At 32.1% G+C, this 12,999-nt stretch overlaps 1 protein-coding gene across 1 annotated transcript in view; it reads left to right on the plus strand.

The window, feature by feature from the left end:
- Positions 1-12,999, plus strand: part of blo (bloated) — a 107,988-nt gene that overhangs the window by 54,350 nt on the left and 40,639 nt on the right. The window contains exon 2 of the mRNA XM_088232784.1: positions 2,708-2,997. Coding sequence (XP_088088910.1) covers positions 2,838-2,997 — 160 coding nt within the window. The 5' untranslated portion in view covers positions 2,708-2,837. The remainder of the gene's footprint in view (positions 1-2,707; positions 2,998-12,999) is intronic.

Genomic DNA, 12,999 nt, shown 5'->3' on the forward strand with positions numbered 1-12,999 from the left:
ATATATCAGATACGTGGGAATAACTATTGCCGAGTTCATGAAGTCTATTTAATACGGCATTACAAGTATACACTGTCCGTGAATTGTTGCTACAAAACGGTGGCACCTGTCTAGTCATTCTTCCAGGCACCCTGAAGTTGATGAGAGATAATAGTTCAGGGCAATCCCATATTGAATTTACAATTTTGAATAAATTTAAAAGGTCTATAATTTTTCTTCTATCGTTAAGTTTTAACAAATTTAATGTTTTTAGTTAAAAATCGTATAGTTGTATAGAACCAAAATTCTCCGTTCAATCCAGCACTGGCAGTATTGAGTTAAATGTCATGTGAAAGTATTCGCCGGTATTCGCTGCACATCTAAACTCATCTGCTCGCCGTTCTCTGATCACCAGAAACATTATGTCATCTTATTACTCTGACATCTTCTCCAAATCACCGGAATTCCATATTCAGACAGATCATTAAATCAAACTAGAAAACGAATACTTCTCCCGGCAAACTTTCAGCTTGACGGTTGAAAGGGCTTTCCTTTGTAGATTGGAATAATTTACTTAACTTATTCGATCTTTCAATTATTTTTAATCTTTTTTATCCAAATTACTTAGCCGATCCGACATTATATTATTATCTACCTAACATGTTTTATTGATTGGGGATATTGACAGTAAAACATGTGAAAAAATATAACAAACAAAATATACAGATTTATTGAATGGTGTTTATTTTGTAGAACTCCATATTTAAACTTATAATATTAGAAATCAAACACTTATTTGAGTCTTTTTTTTTTTTTCATTCATTTTTTTATTGTTTTTTTACAATAAAAATGATAATAAAACAGAGTATTAAAAAAATAAAGCATAATTACATTTCAATAAAGTACATATTAATATAAAAATAGTAAACAAAAAATTCCACAAAGACATGGCCTGTTCGTGGGTATACAAGAAAATGTTAAAGAATTTTTGCTCCTATAGTAAATAATGGACAGTTATAATATTTTTGTATAACATAAGAAAGAAAAAATATAATATTCTGTAAAAGATAATATGGTTTTTTTTTTATAGTAATCAAAAACGGAAATAAAAAATATTTTAAAAAAACACAAAAATATTCCTTATTATTAAAGGGCAACAAAATAAATCATAGAAAAAAAGAGTTCATATCATGTTCATATCATAAGAGTGCATGTTTTTTAAAAGAAGGAAAATTTTGAAAGTTTGGAATCAATGAAATATTATCAGTAAAAAAAGGATTAAAAATTTTTGGGCCTATAAAATATGCATGTCTCTGTGCGAGCCTCGTTTTACAATGTGGTATTTCTAACACACGATTCCTTCTTTGACTTGATCTATTTGAATTACTTGTAAATAAATTTTGGTTCTTAAATATATATTTTAAACATTAAAAAAAATATAAATTTGTATCATCTTATTATAAGTTTAAAATATACAGAGAACAAAACCAATGACAGATATACAAGCAATATACATAAATCGGTTTCTTTGGTTACTTATGTTAGGGTGGGTGAGGGGTTGTTTTAATGGAATGGAAATGTGTCTGTATATTATTGCAAAAGTGTCAAAAAGTTTTTTACATTAACAGAAAATATAAAAAGAAAAATAATGAAACCCACTAAATCGCGAAACCGGCTTGCCACCACGTTTCTTATTTTTCCTTTACAAAAAAAAAAGGTTAAAGAAATTGTATAAATTTAAAAAGTAATATAAACATTTTTAAGAACAAAAATATAAGCATACGTATTTTTCACACAAAATATATTTAAAATATATTTTTAATATTTTAAAATATGAAAGATAAGATATGAAATAAAGTATAAGAGGCTAAGTATAGGAGAAAAGGTGTGTTTTAAAATGCGCATTTTAAATATTAATTTATTTATGTTCACCATCATCATCATCTTTCTCTTTCCGCACCTAATGGTGCATAGGGTACTGCATTGGCATACCAAACGCAGTGTATCTTGATTATTTTTGTTACATGAAGGTAAGATGATCAGTCTTACGCTTCAGATACCAGCCCCGCGCTGCTATTCTGAACCGCTCTCACGGCCGTAGAAAACACTTTTATCTCGCGTGTTTTGTATGTAAATATATAAGTGTTTTTGACGGCCGCGTTTAGAATAGCACCGCAGGACTGGCACCTGAAGCGTAAGACTGATCATCTTACTTTCTGTAACAAAAATGATCAAGTTACAATGCGATTGGTGTGCCAATGCAGTGTCCTATGCACCATTAGGTGCGGAGTGGGAATGATGATATTATATTATATTGTGTTTTTTTAGCTCTGTGTGCAAATTTAAATAAATAAGAAAATTAAATAAATATAACAACTTTGTTATTAACCACTTTTTTTTTTTTTTCATCGACCGGTTTCAAAGCAAAAAAGCTTCTTCGTCAAGGTTAACGTAACTTATGAATTAATTCCTGTTTCATTTTTATCACGTTAACTAAATACTACACGTGGACCCAATAAATCAAGTCTTTTTTTTCCTTACAAGGGTGGTTATTTGATATCAATATTTTCGAAGCTAGACAGGAGAGGACTAAAATAAATGTTGTTTATTTGGTTGTTAATTATTTTTTCTCATTGTGAATTACCACAAAGTTAGTGCTTCAAATATAAAATTTAAATAATAAAATATTTGATTTTGAATTTTATTAACTTTATTGTGTAATTTGCAGATGCCATAGAGAGCCGCACCAACCAACGAATAAACGTAAAGCCAAAGAGTAAAAAGTACTCGTCTAATGTTTAAAATCTGAGAGAACATTACGAAAACAGGGAAATCACCAAACCGACAGAACAGTACTCATGCCTGATGCAGACGAAACATTAGCGCAAGGAAACGACGAAGAACTTCTCAACAGAGAGGGGGAGAGCGACAAGACGGGCGCTGGAGATCACACGCACAGTCCTGGCACAAAGCAGAGAAGTGTGTCTTTTAATAAGGACGTTCACGTGAAGCGAATCGGTAGGTTAAAGGACCACTTAGTCCTTGGACAAACTGACAAATTTTGACTCACAAACTTAAAATACGAGTAGCGATCCTTCTACCACATTAACAAGTATTCGATTCTTAACTCTTTTGATTCTAATCACGCACGAATTATTTATTTATTTATTTATCAACTGACACCGTCTAATTTAAACATATTTATTAGGTTGGCGTTGGGGCCTCCAGTCTCGACACAAATTTTAGTCTCGAAACTACGAAATTTCGAGAGTTTTCGAGACTTCGAGACTATTCAATACAAACGATAATTCGTATTTAAAAAAAAAGTTAATATGGTATAGCTAATAAAATATTTTTAAATTAAATTAATACAAAATATACCAATCCCTATACCACCAAATACGCATAGATCACAATAGCCTAACTTTAATAAAGTTAACAGGAAAATCTTCTTAAGTCATTTACCTAAATGTTATTTTCCTATTCCTGATGATTATAACTTTAACTCACTTAGTAAAACTAAAAGTTTAAATTTTTAAAATCTGTAAGGTTTCAAAATCTCGGCCACAGCGTTCTTAACTCCGTTTACAAACGAATAAAGACTTTAACATATTACAACAGAGATGAAGAACATTTATGAGAAGATAATATAGAAGTCTAGGCATCTACAGGGCTTATGACCTGTCAAATGGCTGGTTTAAGTGGCCACTTTACACACTGTGTACCATTCACCATTCTGCCTATATTTAAACATTTATAGCCCTTCAATTCTTTCATCTGTTGATGTTTGTGAAGTTCAACTTCTATATTACCTTCTCATAAATGTTCTTCATCTCTGTTGTAATATGTTAATATTAACAGCTCCCCAGGGAGTCGAATCCAGTCTTTGTCTTCAAAAATTTGGACAAACTAAAAATATTGTTGAATAAAGATTTGATAGCATATGGATGTCTAAGACATGTCGCAATGGTAGCTGAAACGGCATGTACGTCATGTACATGGAATCATCCAAAAAATAATATTCATTTTGATAGTAATGCCTTCTCTACCCCTTAGAGAGCGTTCAGGATCGTACTGCTGGTCTCAAAATTTTGATACCATCATATCGAGAGTCGATATTGAAAATGTCTCGAGTCTCGAATCATGGAAGCCCTGTTTGGCGTTTGACACCATATCTTAAGAGGATACGCGGTCTGACTTTTCTTTATACTCCCTGGATTGAAGCAATCATTTTTACATACAAGATATATCATTGATGTATCCTTATTGTTAGTTTTTTTTTATAAATTGTCTTTTATAGAAGCTAGAACCATCCAAAATAAATCTGATAATCTTCCGTTAAATAATATTAAAAATCGGTTCAGTTTTGCAGAGGAAAAAACGGGAGTACGAGACGTAGATTTTGTCGGTTTTAGTTAGGCACCTTCAGTCCCACGTACAGTGGTATTTTTCGCCCAGAAAGGCATCTGCTGGAGAGTGACAGAAAAACTAGATCTAAATAGATATTCATCAAACCGCTCCCCGCCGCACATTCTTTTAATGTTTCAAAAAAGCGATTTGCTTATGAATGTTGATAAATCGAAAGTGATGGTTTTTGAAAGGGACGAAAATATAACTAAATGTGAGATCAGCGTGAACGGAGATATTCTGAATCAGGTAGAAGAATTTGTGTGCCTGGGAAGTATGTTTACTAGGGACGGAAAGGCCGATAAAGATATTGAAAGGACGGTGAGTGCCGGGAACAGGGTGAACGGTGCACTAAAATCTACTTTGGCAAACAAATGTTTATCGCAGGAGGCTAAACTAGCAGTTCACAACGGAGTTCTAGTTCCAACTCTAATGTATGGGAGCGAAGAATGGAATTGGAAAAATAATTATGAAAGTAGGTTGAGTGCTGTCGAAAGGCGATCCCTCGGGCGAATGTGTGGTAAAACGATGTATGATAGGTGCACAAATGTCGAGATCCGTGAAGTGTGTAAGGCTGAGACATGCATTATTGACAGAATCAAGAAAGGGGTGCTGCGTTGGTTTGGACATGTAGAGCGAATGGACAGCGAAAGAACGGCTAAAAGGATCTACGATGCGAATGTTGATGCATGCAGAAAACGAGGAAGACCGAGAAAGACATGGCGCGATCAAGTCCATCAAATACTTGAAGATGGACATGTCAAAAGTAGGAATAATCGGCGTGCGTGCATGATTAGATGTATGAATGTAGAGGAAGCGAGGTATGTATGCCAAGATAGAGTGTTATGGCGTTCTATCCTCTCTGCCTACCCCTACGGGGAAATGGCGTGATGGTTTGTTGTTGTTGTTGTTGTTGTTGTTGTTGTTGTAATTTTATTGATTTAAAACAAATAATCCGACTAATTACGAAAATCAATCTAAGTCATTTTCCGATAGTAAAAATTATATAATTGCGCAACAATCTATTACATTCACATGGATTATAATAATTGAGTGCACACATGATTTCCTGATTCATTGTTTCAATTTAAAATCTATATAAAAAACATGTTAAGAACGTTTAATGGAGGTGTAATTATTTATTTTTGAAATATTAAATTGTTTCATCTTCTTTACAAAATAACGCTTCAATATTTCGCATAACAATTGGGCTAATATTTTTATATAAAAAAACGCTTCAGTTGCCAGACCATGAACATGTTTTTTTTTTGTTGTTTTTTTTACAATATGCATAAGAGGTTAAACAGAGTATTAAAAAAATAAAGCATAATACGAGGTAATATAGAAGTCTAGGCATCTACAGGGCTTATGACCTGTCAAGTGGCCACTTTACACACTGTGTAACATTCACCATTCTGCCTATATTTGCCTTCTCTTAAATGTTCTTCATCTCTGTTGTAATATTTTAATATAAACAGCTCCCCAGGGAGTTGAATCCAGTCCTTGTCTACAAAAATTTGGACAAACTCAAAATATTGTTGATATACTAATATGACAATAACAAAAAAAAACTTATGCCCCCATAGACAATCTCTTCTTCTTTCGCTGTCCATTCGCTCTACACGTTCAAAGTTTAAACCAAAGCGGCACCTCTTTCTGAATTTTGTCGAAAATGCTTGCCTCGTGCATAAAAAAAATTACAGCAATAATTATTTTAATTAAAATGCTAATTGAAATGATCAAAAGGTTTCCACACATTCATAAATAGAATAGAACAATAAAATTCATAATTAATTCCTCATTTGATTCTCATATTTTAAAACAGTCTTTATATTAATTTGAGTTTTAGAAAGTAAATTTTGCTTTAGCAAACCTTAATTATTCTTTGTAACCATTTTGTTTATACGTTATAAAAGAAATTTATCTAATAATAAAGAAAAAATAAAGAACGCAGTGAATAAAAAGAGCAGAAACGATATCATTAAAATCGCAAACACTAAGTACCTACCTATAATGCATTATAAATTGCAATTGATTAAATTTCAAATTAGCGTAATGCAATATTTTGATACCATCTGTGTGTGGGTTAATTTTTAATATTCCTAATTTATTTGAGTCGCCCATTTCCAAAATGTTTCTCGTCCAATTTTTATCGAAAATAATCTGAGTATGTCAATGGCTTATAAGGGGGCACATTAATCTTCAATAAAAAATAAAAAACTACAATTTTTGTCAGTAAAACGGCCGCAAAACATCATCCAATTCCAAAACGCATCTTTTTCGTCTGATCCCTATTTCCATAAAATATTATCTTGTCTATTTTCAGGTTACATTTTTTGTTTTCTTTTGTACTTATTATTATTATTTGTCACAATAAATAACAAACTAAACATAGTTTATATTCTCCCCTTAAAACTGCTTTCGAAAATATTTCAAAAAATTCCTCTTGTCCCATTAAAACATTTCCAAAGTGCCATAAAACAGCAGCAATAGTCACCTGTCCCTTAAAAAGTTACAAAAGTAATTTTTCCATGAAATATCTTTAGAGAATTAGAAAAACGATCTGTCGCATTTTAGAAATATTGTGTTTCTCGCTAACGCTATATTTAAATTAATTTAACACATTGTATCTCGGAGCCGTGTAAACACGTGATTATATAACCACGCGTTGTGTCCCGGTCCCGTGTTTTCACGTGGTTTACCAGCGCAGTCACACAGTGTAAAAAAGTGAATTTTATTGACATCTAGTGACTTTTATTAGTACTTTTTTGCTGCTGGTAAACCACGTAAAAACACGGGACTGGGACACAACGCGTGGTTATTATAATCACGTGTTCACACGGCTCCGGGATACAAAGCACAAAAAAAGCGTTAGACCCTGTGTACATGTGCGAACATTGCAATGTGGCTCTCCATAAAGGCCAATGTCAGACTTTCATACAAAAATGACTAAATAAATTGTTTCAAATAAATATGAGTAGTTTCAATTGATTTAACTCAGTATTTTCATAATTATGACACTTTTAAGAAATACTTCAAAAAGCATGAATTTTCACGAAAATGGGCCGGGCACAGGGTAAATTCTATGTGTATTTGGCCGGTGCTCAAAGTTTTGATTAGATATTTTCTTTAAAACATCACAAAACGAACTTTGGAAATGGGCGTCTCCTTTAGATAAATTTTTTTTACATGTATTTTATTTATAACATAACACAAAACGCACTACTGTAGTAAACTGACAATTGATTTACGTACCAATCTTCGTAGTAATAATCCTCGAGAACCTCCTCTGATAACAGTATGAAATTGAATAACAAAAAATAACAATGTCCAAGTATGGAATTTTGTGAATAACACCAGAAAAAAGATAACGAAGCTAACATTCCGATAACATGTCTGTAACATGTCAATAACATAGTGATAACATGTCTATAATACACTGACAACATGTCGATCACATGAAAACTGTGGGTAACCAGTGCCAAACATGTCGATTTCTTCGCACCCGCTTGCAAATCAGGATTGTGGGACACTTTTCTGTTGGTTTGGTGTTTTTCTTTATTTTCTTTTGTATATATTTAATAATTATTTATGTATTAAATAATCTTGTATTCTTTTTTATTATTTAACAGTTCTACGTGTCAAAGGTAAGAGTTTTTAATTGCCTATTTGTACAAATATTTGAATATTGAATTTTATAAAATGTTTTTTATTTCAGTTGACCTCAGTCATCTTTTTATGTTTCAAGCTATTTTTAACCCTTTAGTTCTGAAAAACAGCGGTTACTAATTTATATATTTATTTCATACCTCACAAGAATACATAATACAATTGAATTAACAATGTATGTCTCACTGGGAAAACCGAGCCGAGGAAGACATATTTACAATATTCAATTATATTAAGTAACATGATATAATTTTAGTTACTCTGTATGGTCAGCTCAATGCCTTAGAGGCATTTTTAATTGATAACAGCGGGAATCAGATTGTTGTGGACTGTATGGGAATCATTTACTCACTTTTAAGTTCTTCGGATTGTTTCTTTTATGAAGCATTTCCTTTTTGTCATTGCGCGTATACCGGTATCGTGTAGATGATAATGACAGGTTTATTTTAGGCTGGTTATGTAACACTAATTGCACTTTGTCAGAGGTGTGCAAGGATTTATCAGAGAAACACTTTTCACAACGTGACTTGCTTACAGGGCGGTAGAAAAACAGCAATTTGAATCAGGAAGCATTTAGGTAGGAACAAAATATTTAGTCTTATATAAGTTGCCAGTATAAAAAATGAAAATTCAGTACTTGACACACCCACTAATTTAAGAGACTATTCGGCGGGATGCATTTTTTTTACATGTTTGTTTAATAGACGTATATATCGCGACCATTCAAGGAAAACTGGCTAAGTAAGAATTCTTGTTTGTTGGCAAATGAAAATTGATTTTTCACGTAGTCACAAAGTGATAGTTTTGCTATTTAATACATTTCTGATATTAAGTTTCTTTTGCTATACATTGTATAGGTGGGTGTACATTCACCATTCTGTCCATATTTGAACATCTTTATTCTTTCAATTCTTTCATCTGTTGATTTTTGTGAAGTTAAAGAGCTGAAACCTTTATTTTTGCGGGTGATATTCATATAACTGAATTATTTCACCTACATACTAGGCAACGCTTGAAAATGTTATTTTTTCAATTTCTATACTTCTACATGGACCAGGTGGATTTATCAACAATATTTTGAGTTTGCTCAAAATTTTGTAGACAAAGACTGGATTTAACTTCCTGCGGAGCTGTTAACATTAACATATTACAACAGAGATGAAGAACATTTAAGAGAAGGTAATATAGAAGTCTAGGCATCTACAGGGCTTGTGACCTGTCATTGGCTGATTTAAGTGGCTACTTTACACACTGTGAAATATTCACCATTCTGCCTATATTTGAACATCTGTATTCCTTCAATTCTTTCGTCTGTTGATTTTTGTAAAGGTAAAGAGCTGAAAATTTTATTATTAATTATGCGGGATTATGATATTTATTGAAATATCTATTAATAACGTATTTTTCTGGCACCTATCGGATGTTGGCGACCATCATTTGAAATCCTGAGTCATGGTGAGGCACTGCATCTGGTATCCCAAATCTCTGCCGAAGATTCCCGAGCCATGATGCTCTTTTACGTCTCATAATCGTCTACCCTCCCTCTATCTTCTCTTCCGCTGTAGAAGGTCATATTTTGCTCTTCGGAATATACGGCCAAAGTTTCCGTCTTTTGACAGCGGTTAACAGTTCTCCATCTCTAAATAGAATATATTCCTACCTATTTTTTTAAAAAAACCTACGTATTAAGTGTTGCAATTTTAGAAACTATTTTGGACTAATCTCCTTTGCACAAAATGTCACTCTTGTCTTTCGCGTCGACCCCAATATTCCTTTTACGAACGCTTCCTCGTGCACATTGGACCATCTCCAAAAAAGGACTTGCCCGCTTTTACGTTCGCGTCCTGACTTGCGTGGGACGCCGGAAAGCGAACCAGGATTCTCGTGTCAGCCGCCAATAACTGTACCACTCACCCACAGATCGGTGACACATTAAAAATATAAATCGTAGCTCAACAGATGTTTTCATTGCAGGAACCTATTTCGTTTACATTTTAACTATCATCATTTTCCTATCTACACCCATTGGTGCACAGGGCACTACGGAAGGAATCAGATCATATTATATTTACATAAAATGATTACTACAACAGAGATAAAGTACATTTTAAAGAAGGTTATTTGGAAGTCTAGGCATCTACAGGGCTTATGACAAAATATATAGATAGAAAACAAAATGAACATTTCGTTAGTTTTGCCAGGGTAGTAATTTTTTATTACCCTACTATGCTCATCTAAAGAGAGAACTAATGAAAATTGAACCTCGGATTAAACAACTCTGTGGTGGACATTTGACCGACGTTATCTTTAAAACATCAAGTATTATTTAACATGATATAAAAATATCAGTTTTATGTAAAATAAAATTTGTTTTATATTGTATGTTAAAAGTTCATTAATTCAATAACTCTTGTTAAATGACCCTTTACTTATCTACTCTGTTGTGTCAATCAATATTTCCACGTGCACGATAAAGATTTAGAGACATTAACATATTGCTTTTTTTAACCTTACATTTGTGTTATGATTATATTTTTTCCCATCGTGCAACATTACGCGGCGACATCACGAATGCGCGCGGTGAAAGTGGGGCATAGTGGAGGGATTTTCGGACACATTCCGATGTATTTAAATATGATTCTACGCTTCTTCTGGACTATTCTTAGTTCTATGATACAAGGGTACTAAATTAAAATTGAAGAATAACTTAAAGGATTTTTAGTGATTTTTTAAAGTCTGGCTGACCACGCAAACTAAAATAATATGCATTTAGCAGAAAACAGCCAAATCTAATAGTAAGGTGACATTCTGTACTAAAAAATGTTTTTTTAATAAAGGTACCTTTAAATTAATGAATTTTAAAAATAATTTATTTTATTTTATTTTATTTTATTTTATTTTATTTTATTTTATTTTATTTTATTTTATTTTATTTTATTTTATTTTATTTTATTTTATTTTATTTTATTTTATTTTATTTTATTTTATTTTATTTTATTTTATTTTATTTTATTTTATTTTATTTTATTTTATTTTATTTTATTTTATTTTATTTTATTTTATTTTATTTTATTTTATTTTATTTTATTTTATTTTATTTTATTTTATTTTATTTTATTTTATTTTATTTTATTTTATTTTATTTTATTAGGGAAATCAACAGTTCGACATACATATTTTTAGTAAACAAACAGATATAGTGTATAAACTCAACTAATAACAGATTTCCACATAGTATACAAAGTTAGTAAAGAAAATATATTACATATCAAATAAATACATACAATTTATACATATAAAAATGTTATTTTCATGTACTTAATAATCAAAGATTTTTTAAATATTTATTTTAAGAACATTAAGTTACTGTAAATTGGGCGGGATAAGGACAAAAATGCTTGAAGAGAGGATAAGGAGGGGAGGGGAGATGTACATATTTATTATTATAATATCTACTAAGTTACATAATACATTTTTAGTGTAAATTTTAAATCTGACAGAGTGATGTTTGTGTAATCTATATTTTTAAATTTTGTTTTGTACATTGAAAAAGTCCTACGAAAAAAAGCATTTTTAACATACGATGTTTTACTTATTGGTACATGAAACAGGTGGTACCGTCTATTATCTACTTTTATTTATTTAAGAGAACTAAATCTCGGGAGTCATTATTATTCCTATCAGCATTTATATCGTAAGATTTTCCTAGTGCTGTGGGTTCTTTTGGCAAATTGAGAAATGCCGTTTTTGTGATCAACACTATTTTCAGAAGGTGATTATTACAGTTTTTTGTGAAAGCGGCCTGTAGCTCAATCACAAATAACTATCGACGTGCTAATAAGCGACGTGATAACAATTTCTCACCGTGGTTGTTTATCGTATACGCGATCACAATGGAACATCCGTGAACACCTAATATTAAATGTCAAAATATTTACGTTTGGCGACGTATAATCCTGCGGCGCAATCACATATTTGAATTTCACCGGTGTAAATATGGAAAATATTCCAAAACTGCTATTTTAATTTATTCATTTACTATTGATCGTGCTATTTATTGCATTTAGCCGGCGGTTGGCAAGCCAAATGTCAAGTAAAGCAGTCGCAATTGTAATCGTATTTTTTTTGTATTAGATACTCCTTACTATTTGGCAAATGCAATATATTGTATTATTTTTCATAGTAAATGCCGATTTTTTGGCAGTGAACTGTATTTATTTACGAGGAATACGAATAAATGCGATCTCTCAGACGAATGTGTGGGAAATCAATGTGTGATAACATAATATGTATGTAACCAACAAATGATGAAATCAGGCGAGAGCGTAAACCTGAGTCAAGTATACTTGATAAGATTAAGAAAGGGTCTCTGAGATGGTTTGGTCACGTAGAACGAATGGATGACGAAAGAATGGTAAAACAAGTATACATAGCGGAAATGAACGGTAACGTGAAACGAGGACGACCAAGGAAGACGTGGCATGATCAGATAAACCAAAATCTTAAGTCTGGTCTTGTGACCGCTCAAATGCTAAGCATGTTTTTAAGCACGTCGATAGTTATTTGTGGTTAAGCTTCTGGCTGTTTTAGCAAAACGTTGGCCTTCCGGCATCCGATAACACCAATATCGATTTTTTTCGAAATTGTGGACCAGCTGCCTTTTACAGAACTACGTTCAATTAAAGCAAGAACATACGGCGTTGGCCATCTATCAGTTATCATCCACCTCTTGGACTCCGCGACCAATTTTTCTAAAGAAAACAGTCAATAACCTTTTAAGCTTGAGACTCTTAGAGCATTGTCACGGTTCTTGAATTATCTATACTATATATTTTTTCCGTATGTAAGAGTGATGTCTCTGTGCCGAAGAAGTCCTAACCATTTGTCGAGAAACTCCGAGTCTCATGATTATCATTTTAGATACAATACATAGAAGGTAAGATG

Source organism: Micrasema longulum, unplaced genomic scaffold, assembly GCF_059751315.1.
Source record: "Micrasema longulum isolate JH-2025_06_02 unplaced genomic scaffold, ASM5975131v1 h1tg001019l, whole genome shotgun sequence".
Classification (NCBI taxonomy): domain Eukaryota; kingdom Metazoa; phylum Arthropoda; class Insecta; order Trichoptera; family Brachycentridae; genus Micrasema; species Micrasema longulum.